The 14,319-nt window shown below is 38.0% G+C and overlaps 1 protein-coding gene across 1 annotated transcript; it reads right to left on the bottom strand.

Annotated features, from left to right (window-relative positions):
- Positions 1 to 427: 427 nt before the first annotated feature.
- Positions 428 to 11,658, bottom strand: LOC146643140 (uncharacterized). The gene is made up of 6 exons (XM_085396447.1): positions 10,710 to 11,658; positions 9,117 to 9,239; positions 7,004 to 7,174; positions 6,596 to 6,762; positions 6,200 to 6,315; positions 428 to 1,917 (listed from the first exon to the last, which is right to left on the bottom strand). Exons 1-6 carry the CDS (start codon positions 10,816 to 10,818, stop codon positions 1,737 to 1,739), a joined length of 867 nt encoding a protein of 288 aa, XP_085252573.1. The 5' UTR covers positions 10,819 to 11,658; the 3' UTR covers positions 428 to 1,736.
- Positions 11,659 to 14,319: the final 2,661 nt, after the last annotated feature.

The raw sequence follows: 14,319 nt of genomic DNA, 5'->3' as shown, positions 1-14,319 counted from the left end.
TCAGCAAACACTCTTCATTCAGGGCCACTTTAACAGGAAGCAGACGAGATGAGGGAATGTGGGTCTTTCAGCTCGGCAAGGATGGAATGAGGCGTTTGAGGCTTGTTTTTTGTACATGTAAATAATAATGATAATAATAATAATAATAATAAAAGAGCTGATATAGTGAAGAAGAAGTGAAATAAAAATGAATTAGAATAGATAACTAGATTTCTTTTTCATCATGATCTTATATATCTAAATTATATTTATACTCATTTTGTTGACCAGATAGAAAATAATAAATCACAATGAATTACTTTTCCCTCAGGGAACGACTCTAAAACTGATTTAATCTAAAAACACAATTTAAAACATTCAAACTGTTTTTAATTTCAGCAACTTTACAGGAAATTATTTCCTAGCAGGAAGAAATTACACACATAAGTTATTTTAAGTGACTTATTTTAATTTATTGTAATTTTAGTCCACAGACCCTTCTGTTGTTAACATCTTGACAGGCTGATTGTGGTAGCAGCGCCACCTGCAGGGCAACAACAGCAGTGCAGGGAGGAGACGTTACAAACAAGCCATCATGTTTCATGAAGAGAACAGATAGATTCATCGTTAACAGACTGCTCATGTCTGCTGCTGGATAGGTGCACGTTTTGTATTCACATGGCAGATATGAGTGACAGCAACAGCTTACACCCATGGAGAAAATACAGTCGTTATTTACGCCACGGGACAACAAACATTTTTACTTCTCAAAGCACATCTTCAAAGAGGGGAATGTTACACATGTGGCTACATCACGTATGGATCAAACATGACGTGTATTTTATGTACAGTATATACACACAGACATCTGACACATAACATATCTGATTCCAAATATAAAACAGACATTTAAAAGCATTTATCTTGATTCAACTTGAATCCCTGATTTAAGTCTGAAAGTGAATCATATAAAAATATATAAAAATATTTCTGCAGTTTAAGGCACAGAAACACTGAATAGAAGCCAGCGACAGGTCCAGAGGAGGGCGGCTGTTATTCCTGTTAATGCCACTGAGCACAGAGAGCCCAGTGTACGCTACTCCACTATGCTTTGAATAAAACACATTTTTTTAACTTCATACAGTTTCTTTAGTTTTTGTTATTATTTTTAATGCTGTGATGTTATAAAGCTTACATTTAGAGTGAGATACATGCAACTAATCAATAATCAGCAATTTTTTTATGTATATAGTTCTACATAATGATTGTTTTAATTTAAGTATAAATGAATGCTGAAGGTTTTGTATTATTACCAAAGTAGAGTTATAATGTTTTAGTTTCTCGCACCACTTTTCAAAACCTAAACCAAAACCAAAACTATTTCATACATGATTAAGCTTTTGCAGAGACCCAGTTTCCTTGTGTTACCGTCTGTATGAGGGCACAGAGATACGCACGAGTCTGAAAGATCAGGGCCTCATCTGGACATGAACCTGGTTGTCAGTCCCTACTGCAGTCCTGACTGCTACACGGTACTTCAGGGACTTGACAGCACTGTAAATGTATTTTGACACTCCATCTCTGTTGCGTTCATGCTTGTGGACAGAGCAAACTATCCACACACACGTCACAAATAATGAGCAGTGAGCACAAATGGCACATGTTAATTAAATGCAAAAAGGTAAATAAGTGTTGATGACCTGACTACACTGTGACAGATAACCCAAGCAGCCAGTACAAAATACTAACTGGTTTTCTTAGTGTGGTATGGCAGTACTCGCGCCGGGGCCCATCTCTTTCTCACAGATGAAGGGTAAGTACATGCTGCAGGGGGCGTCGTACCAGCTCCGGATCGCCACGCGCTCCATCACACGTGTTTTCACGATGTAGCCGCAGTCTTCATCGATGTGGTTGTTGGGCTCACCCTCCTCCCAGAAACTACAGTACGGAGAGAGAAAGGGAGCGAAACACATCGACATGTATAAAAACCTTTAACATACATTCATGTTCACCCTGGATCTGATGGTTCACGTTAAACATGTCAAGAAGAAGAGCTAGGGCAGTTTTATTCCTATAGTGCAGTGTACTTTACAAAACCACCACTTCTAACTATAATCCTAAGATTATTTTTCAAACTGGACAGTTTGCTTTCAGCATCCACTGACAGCTTCTGCTCATCTCTTAGATTTGAGCAACTTTGGTCTAAATTCATGTTTAGTCTATTTTTATGGCTGGTTACATTTTCCTCCCTCCTATTTTTGTTTCCCTGAACATGATCATCACACACGTGGAATTAAAATGCCACATTTTGAAGCTGGAGGTATCATCGTGCTGCTTACCCCAGAGATTATAGTTTGAGTCCTTCAGGAAACTTTTTTTTCTTCATGGGCTCATAATTGTAATATTGTTAATTAAAAAGAAAGAAAGACTTGTTGGACCCTTTGTCCTGGTGTAGCAGAGCAGCTGTGTTGAATCAAGGACACATCTAAGACCTGCAGGACACCGGCCCCTGAGACCTGGAGTTGGACACCTCTGCTTTAGACAATTTTAAGTATAATGGTTGAATCTAACAATTGTTACTTCATCAGCTTAAATGCCTCCATCTAGATGAAATTCCACAGACACAGCAAACATATTTAAACATATCTAAGCTCTTATAGTTTTTTAACTAAAATTAACTTTCATTTTCAAGGTCAGCGGCAAATAAAAGTCTATGTACAAAATATCCTGTCAAATCGAATGAAAACCACCTACAAGTTTGCTTTGCACTCAAATAGACTGGAAGTTATATTTCTAGCAGTGGCTTCCTCTTATGATGTCTCTGGTGGTACCCAAGGGTATAACAGTGTGCAACATAGTTTATCGCTAGAATTGAACCACAATACTGCAGACTACACAGTTTAAGTTGCAACATTTATCGAAATAATGTATTTTATATTTTTGTCCATCTCAGAGAGTGATGTCATGATACTGAATGATGATATATCATTTATCATGAGCTGTTAGAATTTTAAACTCCCTGCTGCTCATGTTATGCTCACTCAGCATAATCTGAGCTAGATGTCGAAATACCACAAAGAAAACTTTGATGACATCGTAACCATGAACGGATGAAACTGACAAAAGGATACGTGCAAGCAGGAATCGTGTGGTGACTTAAACGTGGCATCAGCTAAAAGGACCACCAAACCGCAGCACATGAAAATTGACTGCATTCTACATTAAACTGGCTATTAGGTTTAATTAATCCTCAACTGAAGATGCTGAAAGACTGTTCCAGATCTTTACTGTTCACATTAATCACTGGGTTTAGTAAAAACAATTAAAGATCACGTCCGTATGCAAACATAACTGCTTCTGCTTTTTTATAACCCTGTTTTCTTGGGTGCAAAGAATGCGAGTACCTGCTGAAGATAGTTACGCTTCAAAGTTGTGCTTCCTGTAACTACATTTAGCGCTATCTCTAGCAATTAAAAGGCGTGCTCTTTTGAGATCAGCTGACTGACTTGGCCATTGTAGAACGTCCCATTTCTTAGCCTCGAGAAGCTCTTGGGTCACTTTTGGCACATGCTTTGGGTCCTTTGTCTGAACCTGAGCAGAGACTGCAGCCCTGTACACTTTCATCCTACTATCAGCAGTCACGCCTCAATAATTACTAGAATTTGGTTCCAGTGGAAGCCATCTGTGGTCATGCAATAATGCTACTTCCACCATGTTTGACAGATGATGTGACATCATGAGTCGTTTCTCTTCTTATCCATACTGTTGTCCTTAAATCTTTCTGGTGCAAGCTCATCTTGGTTTCATCTGTCCAAAGATGTTTGTCCTTCTTCGCTTGCATGTCTGCACTTTAATTTAATTCAAAAAAATTTTATTCATACACCACCAAATCTCAATAACAGTTGTCTCGATGTGCTAATTGTTCAATCAATTGTTTTATTTTTAAACACTGTGGTAGTGTATAGTCATACTATACTACTAAAAGTGTGTCTTTGTGCAACAGAGTGTGGACCTAACTGCAGATTATTTTTCTTTGCATCTGTACTGAAATACAGTCTGGACAGTTTAAGGCAGAAACAATAAAACAAAACGTCAAATTATACAAAAATATCTTACATGAGTCAAAACGTCTACAGAAATAAAACCTAAAAAAATTTACCCTAAAGAGGAAGAAAAGGACAAAACAGGAATGTCAACAGGTTTGTCATCTACAAATAGAGGAAGAGAAATCAGGTGGCTCTTAGAAAATCTGTTGAGTTTGCACAAGTTGGGAAAATTTTACAGTGAGTCTGTGATGTGAAGCAGAAGTAACATCCAGAGCAAATGAAGCAACTCAGAGATATAATGAAACATTTTGCAATAACCAGGAGATGAAGAAAACCACACTTTGCATTTTCATGAAAAACAACCTTTGCTGCAAATCGGGCAGCCCTGACCTGCTCTCCCTCCAGCTGTTATCTGACATGTGGCGCTGCAGCACAACATTTAACTCTTTAGTGAGTCTGTCGCGCTTTTTGTTTCTCTATTGAACATCTTTACTTTCAATAAGCCAAAGGAACTCAGTCTAGAGAAGGGTCATGTCTAGTGACTTCGAGCACGAAGGCAAGACGAGGACAGCAGCAGTGCGTCACAGTGTGTCCAGTGTTCAGTGCATGCAGCGTTAGACTTGACCACTGGGATGTTGCTGGTCAGACTGGTAACCTCTGTCATATCAATGATAGAAATGATTCTGTCATTGTGCCCTTTAGTTTTCTTCTGTGGTCTTTCTGTGTTGCTGAGCCGACCACTACATTCATTCTTTTTAAGAATGTACCAGATTGTTGATTTGGCCACTCAGTCGTCAAATTAATCTTCAGTCTCTGAAATGTTAATGCTTTCGTTAAACCCTTAAAACTGAAACTGAAAGGCTGCATTTCCTGAAGTGTGATAAAACGAATCAAGTGAATATAAATTTGGTAAAAAGCAAAACATGAAGAAAAATCAAAGACAGAAAAGTTCTTAAGATTCCACCTGAATAGGGCCAAATTTTCACACTGATTCATGCAATAGTTTAGGGTTCATAAGACCACAAATTGCTAACTCTGAATATCATTTTGTCCATGTCCCTGTTTTTATCTGCTGCCTGCACCAAATTTCTTCATTTGTCTTTTAGTTTAAATAAGCTTGGGAGCCACCACTGTGCAGAGTAAAAATCATGCGTGTGTTAAAGGTCAGTGTTCAGCTGCATGTTTGTTTTTTAAGTACACACTGTCTATTTACTCTACAAGATAATCAGTCACTCTTTACAAACAAAGAGCTCCAGGTTTTTCTCCTATTGAAGTCGACATACAGAAAACTAGACGCATATTTCAGAGCATCAGTGTCAAATAAATCTGTTGGCCTTGAATGATTGAATACCAGTTGTTCTTAGACTGCGGGGGCAGAGACAATAATAATAATAATAATAATAATAATAATAATAATAATAATATATGTAAGTATAACCTTTTGTTAATGATTAATTAGTCACTAATTAATCATAAATCAGCATTCAAAATCAATCAATCACAAGTGAGGTTACAGGTAAAATCATACTTGGATTTAACCTATAATGTGATATTTAGACTCCCCGTATCCTAAATGGTGCCAATACAAACAAAGACAGTGAGTTTTAAAGATAAAAGATATAAAAGTTTTATCTGAAGATGAGTTCAGAAGTCCTGATATAAGTAGCCTGATATTCAGAAGCCTTATACGGTGTATCATTGCCTTTAGGAGGTCAGAGGTGTGGCATGATATTTTAAATCTTTATATGGGATTGTGCGTATGTTGGCAATACACACGGCACTTGTAAGAATTATAGTTTCTAAGTTAGAAGACTTCTTTTTAATTTTTGACCGATGGATCATTGAGTTAACCTCTTGAAGACACGCCTGCAAAGTTTTATCAGAATGCATTCAAAACTTTTACACACTGTTGTGTTTATTGTCGCTATAGTTGCGTTATTGTCCAAAGCAGGACCAAAAAAAAGAAACTGAACCAAAGGAAAAATGAATCTGCCGAACTGCTTTGCAATATTGCCCAATAAGTGAAGCAACTCATTTGGCACCAAACTTGTTTTGCATTCACTGTTCTGTTAGGACATTGCATCGTGTTGTAAGGCAATGCTAACATGACCACGTGTTAAGTTTTAGTCCTGAACAGGTTGGGAAGAAGGTAAGCAGAGAAACAAACGACCTACCCTCCGATCAGCGGAGTGCCGTCGACCCATTTCCACTCATCTTCTGTTTTTTCATCAGTTATTCCAAACCAGTAGGAGTTCCAGTGTCCTCTGGGAAGAAGATTCCAAAGAAATGTCTGAAAGGAAACATACAGAGGAAGCATTCACATTCAAGAAAGCATTAATCAGTAATGACTTTATACAGTAAAGGGCGTTTATAGAGTCAGCTCTTTCCTTGCTCTGTTTACAGGAACTTTACATAAGAAAATTCCACAAAAGCCCAAATGAGGCAGAAGTAATGTTTTCTTGTTGTCAAAGAAAAAAAGCCAGAAATCAGTGTATCCCTCCTTGGCACCACATGCATACAGCATGACTGCATCTTTAGTGGAAAACACAATGAAATTTATCAAACTGTACCTGCTCCTCAGGTGTGTGGATGATGGCCAGGTGAGCGCCTTTGCTCTCACAGAATGACTTGCTCTCTGGCCAATCCCGCGAGTTCCTGGAGATTAAGTAACAGCTGTTGTTAAAGAGGTGCCAGTCGTTGGGGCAGACGATAGGAGCCGACGTCACCACAGCAGGAGCTGATGAGACAAGAAAGAAGGAAATTGGTGCAACCAAAGATATTTACTTAACGGCTGGTAAATAGCTGATTCACTATGCTTGTTAGATGGGTTACAAAAAATGTAATCTTAAATTAAATCAGACTAAAGTCTTATTGATAGGATCCAGGCTGTATTTGACAGCTCATAGAGGAGACGATTCATTCTTGTGGCTTCACAAAGATGCATGAACGAAAACGATAAAGAAAAATGAGGAGTCTACCTTTAGTAGCCATCTTTGCAGCGAGCTTGGCCTGCAGCTCGTCCTTCTCTTTCTGCAGCTGTTGTTTCTCCTGCTGCAGCTTGGCGATGGACGCTGTCAGAGCTGACACATTTGCCTCCTGCGTCTGCTTCCCTAAGGATGCCTCACCACCACCCTGAGGTTTGTTTTTATCTGTTAGCAGTATGAAAGTAAGTTACATACAGTACTGTATGCTGAAGGATTACAATATACTGCCAAAAGTATTTGCTCATCTTCCTTTACACATGTATGAACTTGAGTGACATACCATTCTTAATCCATAGAGTTTAATATAACATGGGCCCAGAAAGCTTTCCACAAGGTTTAGGAGTGTTTATGGGAATTTTTGACCATTTTTCCAGAAGCACGTTTGTGAACTGAAGTTGGAGGCTTGGCTCCAATGTCAGTGACTGACCATCCGTAAATGAATTAGAGACCCCGCTCTTACTCGTTGCAAAGTGTTCTATCGTGTTGAGGTCAAGACTCTCTGCAGGCCATTCATGTCTCATTCATGACTTTGTGGACCTTGTTTTGTGTTTAGTGTGCAGTGATGTTGGAACAGGAAGGAGCCATGGCCAAGCTGCTCCCCCAAAGTTGGGAGCATGTAATTGTCCTTAATGTTTTGGTATGCTGAAACATTAAGAGTTCACTTCACTGGAACTAAGGGGCCCGGCCAAATTCCTGAGAAACAACCCCACACCATAATCCCCACTGCTCTCAAATCCCAAACCCGAAATCTGTAGCTTCTGACTCTGCACCTCAGCATCCACTGATCGTGGCTGTAATCCACAATCACTTTCACTTTGTTGTAATAACACTAACAGCTGACTGTGAAATATTTAGTAGTGAATAAATTTCACAGCTGGACTTGTTGGTTCGGATCTGATCACAGTTTTAAGTCAGATAAATTTTCAGATCAGCAAAAAAAGAAAAGAAGACAAGAAAAATGTAACTCGTCATTTATTTATCTATGTATTTTTTTGGCCATTAAAAAACATTCAACTCAAGACTCATAAAAAACAAATTAAGGTGCAATACAGGGCAGTACGGGGCTTTGTATCTACCACTCCACTGTGATATAATCAGCAGTAATTGTCACATAGCTTTATGTTGCCCTGCAGGTCCACCCATCTGTAGTTGGGCAACAGAAGATGCCTGGGACAGTTCAGCCATAACTTTGGACTTTTCCTACACATACATGCTCGGAACGATGTTGTCACTGAAGTGGACGCACGACGGGATTATGGTAGCGTGGCTCAAGCATGTTCATCATATGTTTAAACCCCTTGTTTTGCACAACGGAATACGGCCTTATGTCTGTAGCTAAACACCCCAAAAGCTTTTCTAACAGCTTTCACGGATCAACAGTGAGTCATTGCACCACTAATGCATCCTATGGTACGATGGTGGAGCTCCTGAGAGCGACCCATTCTTTCACAAATGTTGGCCAAGGAAGTGATCCAAATGATTCAATAGTTTGGATGGCTGAGTGAATACTTATACACCATATAGTGAATTTTCAGCCAACATACTGGAAAAATACCTGTTTGTGAGGCTGTACTACCAGCAATGCTAACATGGTTACAATGACATTATTAGCTTGGCGGTATAACGGATTCCATGTTCACCATGTAGAGTCTCAGCACGCTAGAATGTTGTGATTAGAAATAAAAACTCTTCCTGGAGTTATTTCTTTCACAGGAACTTAACAAAACACAATTTTGACCTGATGATTCCAGTAACTTAAAAATCAGTCGACCAAATCAGCCATGAGTCTGTATTATTCCCACTGGCCAGCAGGGGATGACTCCTCCAGTTTCCAAAAATAAATTGGATGCATAAAAATCTAGAATAAAAAGCTACGTCTTTTTTGGTCTGTGACTTCAGAGCACAAACTCTACAATTTATGGTTTTAACCACGAGTTTCTACATGTGGTCAGAGGTTTACAAACACTCATCACAGGCATTCATTTTTCATTTTTTCATCGAATTTCTTTGAATGGTTGTTTTTCCAGTGATTGTACAACATACATCTTTAACGACTTAAAAAACAAGAATTGCGTGCAAAGGTTTTTCAGTATAGTTGTGTACTCACATTGTGCAGTGACAGCTATGATGGCGATCACGAGGACGGCGCACAGCGTTGCCAGGCAGATGGTGGCGAGGCGGTACAGCCTGGGACCACTCGGCCTGGGGAACATTTGCATCACAGGATGACCTGCAGGTGATGGGAAGAGAAAGACGGTTTATTAAAACCCTGCTTTAGCACAATTTAGAGAAGTTATTTTCACATATATGGATGATAGTTTCAGTTGATTCTGCAAGATTTAAAATAATCTTTAAACAGGAATTTATAGTAAGAACCTTTAAGAAAAAAAATATTTTTTTGTTCTGCAACACTGACAACAGTGACCTTTTTTTTAACCTGACATATAAAAGTATTCACACTTTTTGATGACTAAGTAGTGCATGCAGTGGAGCGCTTTGTCCACAGAGGACTCTGCTCAGACTTGTAAATGTCAAACATGCTGGAACGCAATCCCGGCGATGCATTTGACATTTTTAATTATCTAACAAAGCATGATGCAGGTAGGAATTTATTATTTGTTTTTGAGTAAGTGAAAGACTTACAACTAATGTATATTCATCTATCTGAAAATTATAAATGTTAGTAAATAATAGATTTTAAACGTTCTACTTCATTATTTATCAATGATCACTTTTATATTAAAAATAAAAGCATTATGTCACCAGACAAAAAACACCATGTCCATAATATAAAAACACAAAAGCAAACAAAACCATCACAAAGGGCCTTAATATGCACACAAAAACATGAAAGCAAGCTATTCTAGTAGTTACCAAAAACCAAACTACAAGGAACACGTTACAAGAATAAAAGCTCATCTGAAAAAAGGAAATCCACAAACTGAATTGAAAACAAACAAATAAACATGAGAGCTTTGATTGGGCCCTTTGACACACAGTCTGCTAGTGACTGAGCTTAGCCTGCTGCTGCCATGGCTGCATTTTGAACTCATAATCAGTTTCTGCATGTTATTTTAATTAATTAAATTAATAAATAAAACTATATTTTGACTTCACAGTTTTAGTCTTTTATTCTTATTGCAGACTGACTCCAGTGTGTATAAAAGTTGGATTTAGTATCTAAAAGCTCAGGGCTGGTTCAAAGAAAACCACTAATGTTCCCACGGAAGGAGGAAGGAGGAGGCTCCGAGTATAAAACCGTATACTTGAGTACGTAAACCTTAAAGATTGAATTCCATCATGTCTGTCTGTTATGTAACACAGAGTTTGGGACTTTGTAAAGCACTTTGATAATATATCTAAAAAATTTTCTGTTGATAAATGTTTTTTTCCTTTATCTTTTTATTATCCTTATAACCTGTAAGTAAACAATTACCAGTGAAAGCCTGCAGAACTATGAAAATTAAATGACTGATACGAGAAAAACAGCACTTTCATGTGAGAAGCTGCAAAGTGAATCCTGAAGATAAACATGTACAAAAGTTAAGGTAACAAATCTCAGTTTGACATTTTGCTGTCTCCATAGTGATAACACACCGTGTCTACAGGACAAAGTCAGTTATTTTAAAGCAAAGATAAACGAAACCGTCTGCATTCCTCCACAGAGGCACATCTGCAGGGTTAAAGTTTAACTGCTTACCACGGTGTTCCACATCTGGCCTGTGGGGTAAGTCGTCATGACAGGACTCGTCGTCTATTAGTTGGGAGTACATCCCCTCACAGTTCAGGGAGCTCCCGGTGGTCGACATTTCACCGCTGGAAGACAAATAGAATTAAAGAAAACTAAAGTTCTTGGTGGAGGGTGAGGCTCTGAGTCAAAGCTCCACCACAGCTGTGATTATAAACAGCTGGGATTAAACCAATGACTGTAGAAATGACTGCTTTCTACAATCATCGGGGGAGGGGGGGGGGATTCCGGTTATAACTTTCAAAATAAGACTTTTCGGTAACTCGAGTGATTACTGCTATGAAAATCCTTAAAAAGACGACAAAGAGACATCCAAACCCCCACAAAACAAAAAAATAACAATTATTATAACTACAAAAACCAAAAATCACAGAGGAACTAAAAAAAACCCTGCCCAAATAACCAGCAAACAGACTGATAATAAAGCAACAATATGTACACAAAGGCTACGTTCACACCGCAGGTCTTAATGCTCAATTCCGATTTTTTGATCAAATCCGATTTTTTTGTCTGCTTGTTCACACCACAAATAAAATGCGACAGCAAACGCGCTCTAGTGTGAACGCTCTATTGTTTGACTGATGGCCCTTAATATAAAGACTTCGGACTTCACGTTTCCCAATTTTTGCTTTAAGTTATTTTGTTATTTCCATAATAATGTAGATAACCTAATAATTATCCTTATTGCTGTTTTAGAGAAGAGCGGTGCTTGCTGGCTACGTTCACACTGCAGGCGAAAGCGCATGAAATCCGATTTTTTTGACCCTATGCGACCCATATCCGATCATGCTATGACAGTGTGAACGGAACAAATCCGATATTTTCAAATCCGATCTGGGTCACTTTCGTATGTGGTACTGAATCCGATACATATCCGATGTTTCAGAAAGCGACTGCTGTTTGAACGCTCATGTCGCATTAAATCCGTCTTTTACGTCACTGACACAAGACTGAAGCCAATTATCAGCGCCAGAGAAGCGCCCGATAAGACATCGCGAACGCTTGCTGGCTATCCAGTGAAACTGCTGGGAAGACAACGTTGGAGAAACGTTAACATTTTATTTGTACTGCATAATCTGCAGATTCTGACAGAAATCTGCAATGGCCAGTCAGAGGTTAAATTCGACCTCAAAAACATGTAAACAAACAATTAAGTCCACTAAACAAGAAGTGAAATAACTGAGAAAGACTAAAAAACAAATGTTCTTTAAATGAACCAAATAAACACTCTAAAGTCAAGAATAGAGTCACGACTACATTGCAGGACATTTGAGTGTCACCCACCCGGTTGTTCACCAAACCCTATTATGGCCTTCACACTCTTATTTTATAGCATTAAATTTGCTGACTTTTCTTAAAGTGGCCTAAAATACAGACTCAAAAAGGGCATCTGGCATAAATCCAAACCAAATGTGCTGGAAGCTAAGACGACCTTTCAAAATAGTCTTTTGTCTTCACAATACTGTTTTATAAAAAAGAAAAAGAAAAAAGGAGCACATCTATATATATTTTCAAACTAAAAGAACCAAAAACATTTTGAATTCAAAGCCTAAACTTCACTTTCCATTAAAATGCAGTCTTTTTATTTAAAACGAAACATATTTGTTTTCCTGTGTTCCCATAGTTTACATTTTCTCTGGTGTAAAAATAATATAATTCTAACAATATTTGAGGATTTTTTTTAAGGAACCATTTGCATGCTATAGCGGATTTTTACGTGACAGAGGGGGAGAGAAAGAGAGCCAGAGGCAACAATCAGAGACAACATCATCACATTAGAAAGGTATAGTAATCATCCACAACTATTTTCAGTTGCGGATGATAAAGGATTCATAAAGTTTATCCATGTAGTGAATCCTATGTATACAATTCCCAGCAGGAAAACACTCTCCCAAATAATCATCCCAGGCCCATATGACAGAGAATGTGCATCCTCTTTTTGTTTTGCATATTTTAATTTATATTTTATTTTGTTGTGGTTTGCATTGTTTTGTGTTGTTTCACTTTAAATTTCTTTAAAAGGAAAAAGCTGAAAATTCAAATAGTTAAAAGTTGAAATATAAATAGTTGTTTTTGTATTTTATAATTTATTTATAACATTTTATGTGGAGTGAATAAATAAAGCATATTCACGTGGCCCCTAAAACACAATAGAAGTGCTCCAGGATCCTAGTGGCTACAAGCCAGGAAGTATAACAGGATTTGGTGTGTGGTAGTAACAGGTAAATGAACATATTTTTAAATTTATTTGAATATATATGAGTGTTTGTGTATAAAAATGCAAACAATACACATATGCTTTCAATTGTGTCATGTAAGTAATCTAGGTAGCTCTGTACGTGCTTTGGAGTTTGTACTTGTTTCGGAGTTTGTATGTGCTTTGTCTCTAGGGGCCACCGTATATATTTTTGTATAAACATTTATAAATAAAACCACTTTTGTTTACATTAGTAATTCCTTTTGTGCATAATTTTATATTGTTGTTGATAATAAATTAATTAAAGTGACAAAACAACCTGAAGAGCCGGTTGGGAGCTGAAAGAGCTGGTTCTCTTGTGTCAGAAGCATGTGGTGACGCAGGAAGAGTTTGGCTGCAGACTAATGGCAGAGTTTTCTGTTACAAATTTTACCTTTATGATTTATTTCCCTTGGAGATTTTTTTCTTGATCTTGTTCCACAATTTGAATCTATCAACATACATATTTACTCCTTATAGGATGACTGCAACTAAAATACCCTTAATTAAATTCGTTTAGTCTGTAATTTGATGACTTTTCCAAAAAGTGGCCCAAAATACACATGACAAAAATGTTTACAATTTTACATGGGTGCACAGACCTTTGTATACTGAGGCTGTTCCTGGTCTAGTTGGACTTGTATCAATAGAGATGGACTTTAGATCCACTGGTGTGGGTCAGATAAAACAGTATGGTGATTATAGGGATTCTTGAGACTGTGAACTAACTGGAAACTGTCTGTTTGTATATTTTATGGAACAATGTTAATGTTCAAAGCTGACCTTGACACTGTCACAAGAACTGTCACAAGAACAGAGACAGAAACCTGCTGGTCTTTGAAGGATCATGGTGGAATCTCCAAACAATGCGATAGTAAAACAGCACAGGGGTGATCATATCTGATGCACATAAAGGATAGTGACCATGTGAAGATGAAGGAGAGGATGCCTTGGCACAGACATGAAGCCTGACATGTGGTGGCATGGTGGACTGACAGCATGAAGCTTCCTGGTTCCTTTATAGGTGGAGTTTGCAAATGTACCACGTTACATTTCTCTTGCTTCCTCCCACAGTGCAAAGACATACACGTTAGGTTAATTTAATTCTAGAAAGGATGTGGATGTGAGGTAGATAAAGTGCTTTAGGTGCATAGGGTAAAGTCCTGTATTAATTTATCGCCTGTAAAAAATATAAAGTGTGACTTTGAGTGGTCAGTAAGAATAAAACATAAAAGTGAGTTTATTATATTACAGGTGGCAAAGGCCCAGCTCTAAACAGCACGGACAGATCCAGTCCTTAAATGCAACGCAGTAGTTTTAGAATAG

Source organism: Rhamphochromis longiceps, linkage group LG22 (assembly GCF_057381845.1).
Source record: "Rhamphochromis longiceps isolate RC_006_pf linkage group LG22, R_longiceps_female_GT1.1, whole genome shotgun sequence".
Lineage (NCBI taxonomy): Eukaryota > Metazoa > Chordata > Actinopteri > Cichliformes > Cichlidae > Rhamphochromis > Rhamphochromis longiceps.
This window is presented reverse-complemented; position numbering and strand designations above follow the sequence as displayed.